Here is a 6,890-nt window from a genome sequence, read left to right as displayed (position 1 = left end):
TTTTTTTTTCTTTCTTAGAATTCAAGAATGTGGAGGAAAATAATATCACATTTAATTGTATAAAAAAGATTAATAATAGTGATTGATCTAATTTACCTCAGAAACATTTAAGACTTTTTTACTTATTTAGTTTTTGTTTTTCTATTTTTTTTTATAGTTTTGTTAAAAGAAAAAAAATGATGATTTAATTTCTAGACTTTGATAAGTGAACATTTTTTATTACGATTTCCCTGAAGAAACCTCATATCAGACTTGCAATAATATCAATCAAGCTACTAAAATTTCAAAACTAAATCAATTTAAAGTCTTAAATAAAATTTCCTCTCTTTACATTTGAGATTACTATATCAATGATTTTCAAAGATAATTATAATAAAGGACATAAGTTGATTGAATTATGAATTTTATTTTATTTTATTTATGATTCAAATTATACATTTTAAACAATATTGATACAAAAAAAGTATAAATTAATATACTTATAAAAGTTTATAAATATAAATTAATATTTATCAAAAAAGAAATCATACGATTCTATAATTCGATTAATTATTTTTAAATAGTCATGAACGATTTAATTTCAATTTTGTTTTTTATGATTTTAATAGTTTTCATTTTATTTATATTTATATGATTAGTTTAATATTTTTATTTTTTCACCGGTTATTACTTTTCTTTAAAATTAAAAGAAAATAAAAACTTAAACTTGTTTTTGGTGTTTGATAACTATTTCGATTTTTTTCTTTTTAAATTTTAGGTTATTTGGGCAGTGACACTATTGTATGAAACTCTTCCATACTTCTTGATGACCCATCTTTATATCAAAATATTCCATCATTTCTTTTTTCTCTCATGTTTAATTTACATTATTTTTTTATATAGTTAATCTCTATCACGTTTAATTTATATTTTTTGTATAACAATTTTCTTTCTCATCTTAATTATTTTTTTAATATTCTTAACTTTGTATTTGTTTCTTTTTCTTTTTTACAATTTCCGAATCTTTACATTTTCATACCAAAATCTATCAAATTTCTCTTTAACACATTTTATTTATTTATTTATTTTTGATATATTTTGTAAATGGTTTAAAACATTTTCTATCCATAAGATTTTTCTTTCTTTTTTCCTAATGTTGACTTTTTAACTAAATTTAAAAAACAAAACAATCTTTTAAAGTAACTTTTTAAAACACAAAAGAAAACTAGAAATGAAAAAGAGTATTTAAATTAACTTTGAAAAGTTATCAAATGAGATCTCAAATTTTTACTCTAATAACTTTATTTATATATTATTCAAAAATAAACATATTACATAAATACGTGAAAACAAACATAAAATTAGGAGACTAACAAGTCTATAATTTTAAAATAAAAAATTACAACATAAAATGGGTGGAAGGAGGGTTATTTATTTATTTAATTAAGGTAATGAAGTGGTTTATGGTGAAAACTTCTAGTTTAAGGTGGAATTAATAATTAAATGCTCCAATTATTGACCAGTTGGGTCAATTATTAATAATTTAATGTGTCATATAGCCTTATTGTTGAATATTAAAGTACAAGTTTCATATATTAAAAAGCTTATATTAAATCCAAATACCTTTGAATTTTATCCTCATAACCTTAGCTTATTTCATAATTAACCTAAAAATTTTTGCTATTGACCATTTTCTCTTGAACATATACTTTTGACTTTGTTTTTCCTCCTCAAAAAACTCTAGAATTTTCATTTCCTAAAGTTTTAATGCCAAAGAAAAAAAATCAGAAAGAAAATATGGTCGAGATATTGAGTTAATTGAGATTACAATTTTCCTTTAAATACACAATTATATTACCTCATAAAAGATGAATTACTAATTAACATTGTTATGTGAAGGTTGAATGTAATTTTTTTGTTCAATTTTTTTTCTAATGGTAAAAGAATATTGTTGGCTTTTTCTCTAATTCTAATCTCTATATCATATAAACGTTCAATGCATTTTCTCTGTGCATACAAAAAATTAAAAATCAAACTTAATTTAACTTTGAAATTGATAGTATAATTTATTGTAATATTTATCAACAACCTCACCAATAAATTATTTTATCCTGAACCTTCTAGAAAATCAAATTTGCAGAGATTATGAAGAGAAGGACAAAGAAGCTAAAACTAACTTAATTAATTTAAGGCAAACAATTAATTCAATGGACAAACTTCATAAATATATAAATCCAAAAAGTCTTTTTGAATAAAATAATAATCATAGTAATTAATAACAAATGAAAAACTTGTTCAAATTCTTCCCCATACCTCTCTATATAAGCTAATATAAATTATAATTCAATTCACTATTATCATTCTCTTTACAAAGAAATACAAGATGGCAATCTCCTCTCACATTTTTGTTGACTTTCTCTCCATTTTCCTCCTCCTCCTTCTTCCCATTTCTATTGTTATCGCAGATGATCCTCCTTTTCCATTTGGTATATGTCTCTCTTCTTCATCTCTCTTTAGGGTTTTTCTTTTTCTAAATATCATATTCCTTTAAATTTGAAGTAAATGATATATATATATATTTTTTTTCAGATAAAGTATGTGAAGAAGTGAACTGTGGAAAGGGAAACTGCACACCCGGCGTGGAACATCTGCCATTCGGATTCTCATGCGAATGTGATCCCGGTTGGAAGCGAACTCGCGACAACGACGACGATCTCGTCTTTCTTCCTTGCGTGATCCCTAACTGTAATCTTTTTTTTTTCTCTCTGTTTATTGAAAATGAATAATGATGATCCAATTCAATAAGTCAACTGATCTATGTTTTTCTTGTTGATCATGTTTTTGTAGGTACTCTCGACTATGGCTGCCAGCCAGCGCCACCGCCGGTGCCGGAGAAACCTGTTCCGAAGAACTCATCTTTCTTCAACCGTAAGTCATTCCCAGAGATATTTTTGAGTGAGCTTTGTTGGTTGATTTTTGTCACAATTTGCAGCAACATCCTTGCTTTTTCTATTTCGTTGTTCCTTCAGTTTTATCAAAATTCGTAATATTTAGTTTTTGTTTTTCGATTTACTATTTCTATTTGTACTCTATCTTTTATTATGTTAAAAAAAATTAGAAGAGAAAACATTTGACTCTAAATTTTCAATTAGTTTTAATTTTCCTCTTGCTGTTTAAAAATATTCAAATTGGCTGTTAATGTGTTTTTCTTTTCATTGTCATTATTTATTATAATACTCAAATGTTTAAATTGTATATTAAACAACATTTTTATAATAGAGTTAAATAAAAACAAAAAAATTTCAAGTTTTAACACAAACTTAAAATTAATTTCATAAAATGATGGAGGAAGTATTAGATAACAAAGGAAACCAATTAATAAGGTAAGAAATAACATAAATTTATCTTAAAAATAGTGTGTGACGAGGGTCTCTTAGTTCTTTCAATGTATAAGTCCATTGATGACATCCATTGCACTAGGAAGTGGAATGCTCGACAATTGTGGTAGCGGCTACAATTTTCATTCAATATTTGAATTGATATATATTCTGAGTAGAAAATAGATGAGAGAATTTAAAAATAAACAAACATAAAAAAATGATATAAATTATGATTGGTTTTTCACTGGCATTATTGTAGCTTGCTATTGGGCATATTGTGGACAAGGAGATTGTGTGCAAAACAGAACTTATATACACACATGTGAATGCCAATCTGGCTACTATAATCTCCTCAACATCTCTACCTTCCCTTGCTATAGTGATTGTAAGATTCACCCTTTCTCTTTTCCTTTTTACCGTCTAATTTTAAGTTAAACTTCCCTTACAACTACTTATATAGCTTTTATAATTCTTATTATTATAATTTTAAATCACTTGTTTAAGTATTTTTATATTCCATTTAAGAGCTTATTGATATTGGTAAGCAACAATATAGAAAGTAATAGGAACTAGAGAACACCATGTTGAAATTTTGAATTGCATTACGTTTTTAGAAGTCTACGACTAAATTGTTAAATAAAATATAGATTAGAAGGATTTAAAGTGGATTTTAATGTATAATTCTTGAAAGAATATACGATTTAATTCTTCGTTGTTGTATTGTTTTTATAGGTACCATAGGATCCGATTGTGCAAAGCTTGGAATTAAAGTTGCAAATGTGAATGGTACTGATAATGGGAGTGGTTCTGGAAATGGCACTGGACATGGTAAGATATGATTTTTTTCTTCTCTATTTTTCAAATTGAAAAACATTAGACTAAATAGGAAAAGAAATTGTTAATAGATAAATAAATAGAGATGGCATTACATGTAAACTAGAAAATATGTTTTAATTTGTTATTATATATAACAAGAGAGAATCAAGAAATATCAAAACAGAGGTGGAAGGAATAAATTGTTTACAATTAAAAACAACAATTTGAGTGTTCCAATAACATATTTTAAACTTAAATTCAAAGTCTTTTTTTTCTAAAAATATAAATTAATAGTAAAAATAGAAAAATGAAAGTGTGGTTTGTCATTGGGTCAAAGTTTAAACAACGTGGGCTCTTCTTCTTTCAAAAGAAGAAAACCACGTGGATCTTTTTTTCAACTTAAATTTTATTTGTTCATTGTTTATATATGAGATTATTTTTAAATTAGAAAATTACAATGGACATTTTTAAATATTAAAATTTGTTTATAATTATTTTATTTCATTATGATATATTTGAAAAATCTCAAATCAAAAGTTTTAAAGTAATATTTTTTTCTATAACTATTTTATAAAAAATAATAAGAGTTTTCGCTACAATTCTTTTTTATATAAATAATTTCAAAATCTTTGAAAAGATGTATTGTTATTACTATTATTATTGATTTATTTTAAAAAAGAAATTAGTAGAGAAAGATGGTTTATATATGTATATAAAACAGAAAACAATCAAACATAGTCACCATCATATATTTAGTAAACAATCTTCATAGTTCTTAAATTTAGAAATCATTTACCGAGTATTTGCGTTGCATATTCTCTATAAGTTGAAACAGTAAGCAAATCACTAATTTCTCCATTTACCATATGACATATATATTATATTATATCATATATATATTGGCAACAATGGTCTATAATTTTATTTATTCGTTACATCATATATATTTCTTTATCTACTTCTTTCTCTACGGTTTCTTGACTTTCTTGTATATGTAGAATTGAAACACGTTACTTTAAAATAAAACCATTAAAAGTTCCAAATTTTAATTTTTTTAAAAAAATCCTTTACTAAGAATTTAGGGTATGGGTTGAAATATTATTACTTCTTTTATATATGAAAAATAAAGACGTGAAATTAATAAATTGGACGGATAACATCATAAAATATTTTTTTGTCATTTTTGTACTACGTGTAAGTCGTTGGAGATGATAATCGATGACGAGAACCAATATCATGTGATGTTTACAACTTTGTCATCGCAAAAATCGTAGCTAGAAAGTTGAAGTAGAGTGACATTTTAAATCCATGTTTTTAAAATATGGGTCCGTATTTATATTCAAACTACTTGTAAAGATGAGTTTGAAATAAATATATTTTGTTTTATACAGAAATGAATGCTAATTATTCCTTATTACGCTTGATCTTCTCCAGGAAACTCAATTCTACCAGGAAAATTTCAGTGGGTAGCTTTAGCAATTTTATTTGCCATGGCTATGGAGCTTTGGAACTAGCACATCCTTCTTGTTTATATATATATGTATAAATTGGATATTCATTTTGGTTGTCACACTTTCATATAGATCATTATTCTTATATCTTATGTTTGGAGTTTTGGTATATATAATAAATAAATCGTATCCCTAGTCCTTTGTAGGCTGGTGGTGATTGATTTTTTTGTATTTGTTTTGTACATTCATATTGATGTTATTATATTATTACTGGTTTTTATTTATTTATTATTATTATTATTAAAAAATTACAAAAATCACGCCTAAAATAGGGTAGTTGCTGAACTCATGCTCCAAAACTTTAATGGTAAAAATCAAGTTTTGGTACTTCTACAAACGTCAAAATTGAACTCTCAAAGTTTATATAATTGTAGAAATTATTGTCAAAGAATTTGCTTCCTCGTTTATTTTTTTTTATTTCACTATCATGCATGACCTAACGGTAAATTGTCACTCATTTAATTATTTTTAAAATTTTAGTATAGAATGAAAAATTATGTCAAGCCGAACTAAATTCATATTCAAATGGGAGGTTGAATTGTTTAAAATATAAGGTTTAATTTAGATGAGATGAACTTAATGGGCAGGCACTTGTTCTATAAATAAACCATCAATCCATTGTTTTTTTAGTTCCATTTGAACATGAAACCATGTGCATTTGTTCTTGGCCTTGATAAAATAATTTTAATAAAAATGGCTGAAAATAAAAGAATGATTGTAAAGTACTTAAACTTGTTTGTGCGTAGGAAAATATGAATCTGAATACTTTACTCTTGCCCAAAATTCAACAAAAATAAGGTAGGTGGGATCATAAAGAAAAGAAAAAAGTTTTAGGTTCGACAAAAAAAAATTAAAATTAAAAAATATGTTTTAAATATATTTTTAAGTGTTTAATTAAAAAAATATTACAATGTTTAGTCATTCATTTAAAAGAATTGCTTTTTAGGTAGGTTTTAGACAATTTTTATTTAAAAAGTTTAAATAAAAAATCTTTTTTCTTAAATTAATTCAAACTACTTTTAAAATCGAAAGTAAAGTGTTAGTGAAGAACAAATTACTTATTTGTCTTTGGATGATGAGTACGTTGCCAACCCACCCATTGAAATTTATTGGTTAATTTGCTTGTCTACTCATTAATCCCACTTCTTGTCAAATGTTTAAAGGAAAAAGATAAATACATGTTAAATGAAAATTTTATTTTGTA

At 24.9% G+C, this 6,890-nt stretch overlaps 1 protein-coding gene across 1 annotated transcript; it reads left to right on the top strand.

Annotated features, from left to right (window-relative positions):
• Positions 1-2,325: 2,325 nt before the first annotated feature.
• Positions 2,326-5,910, top strand: LOC101221137 (hypothetical protein). Its single transcript, XM_004139178.3, has 6 exons — positions 2,326-2,465; positions 2,569-2,724; positions 2,827-2,907; positions 3,619-3,744; positions 4,092-4,187; positions 5,610-5,910. Exons 1-6 carry the CDS (start codon positions 2,363-2,365, stop codon positions 5,687-5,689), a joined length of 642 nt encoding a protein of 213 aa, XP_004139226.1. The 5' UTR covers positions 2,326-2,362; the 3' UTR covers positions 5,690-5,910.
• Positions 5,911-6,890: the final 980 nt, after the last annotated feature.

This window comes from Cucumis sativus, chromosome 2, assembly GCF_000004075.3.
Source record: "Cucumis sativus cultivar 9930 chromosome 2, Cucumber_9930_V3, whole genome shotgun sequence".
Taxonomy (NCBI): domain Eukaryota; kingdom Viridiplantae; phylum Streptophyta; class Magnoliopsida; order Cucurbitales; family Cucurbitaceae; genus Cucumis; species Cucumis sativus.
Note: the sequence above shows the minus strand (reverse complement) of the source record. Positions and strands in the feature narration are given on the sequence as shown.

Coding starts and splice junctions, on each gene's coding strand:
- LOC101221137 (XM_004139178.3), top strand. CDS start 2,363: ATGGCAATCTCCTCTCACATTTTTGTTGACTTTCTCTCCATTTTCCTC. Junction 2,725..2,826: donor TCCTTGCGTGATCCCTAACT/GTAATCTTTTTT, acceptor ATGTTTTTGTAG/GTACTCTCGACTATGGCTGC. Junction 4,188..5,609: donor TGGAAATGGCACTGGACATG/GTAAGATATGAT, acceptor GATCTTCTCCAG/GAAACTCAATTCTACCAGGA.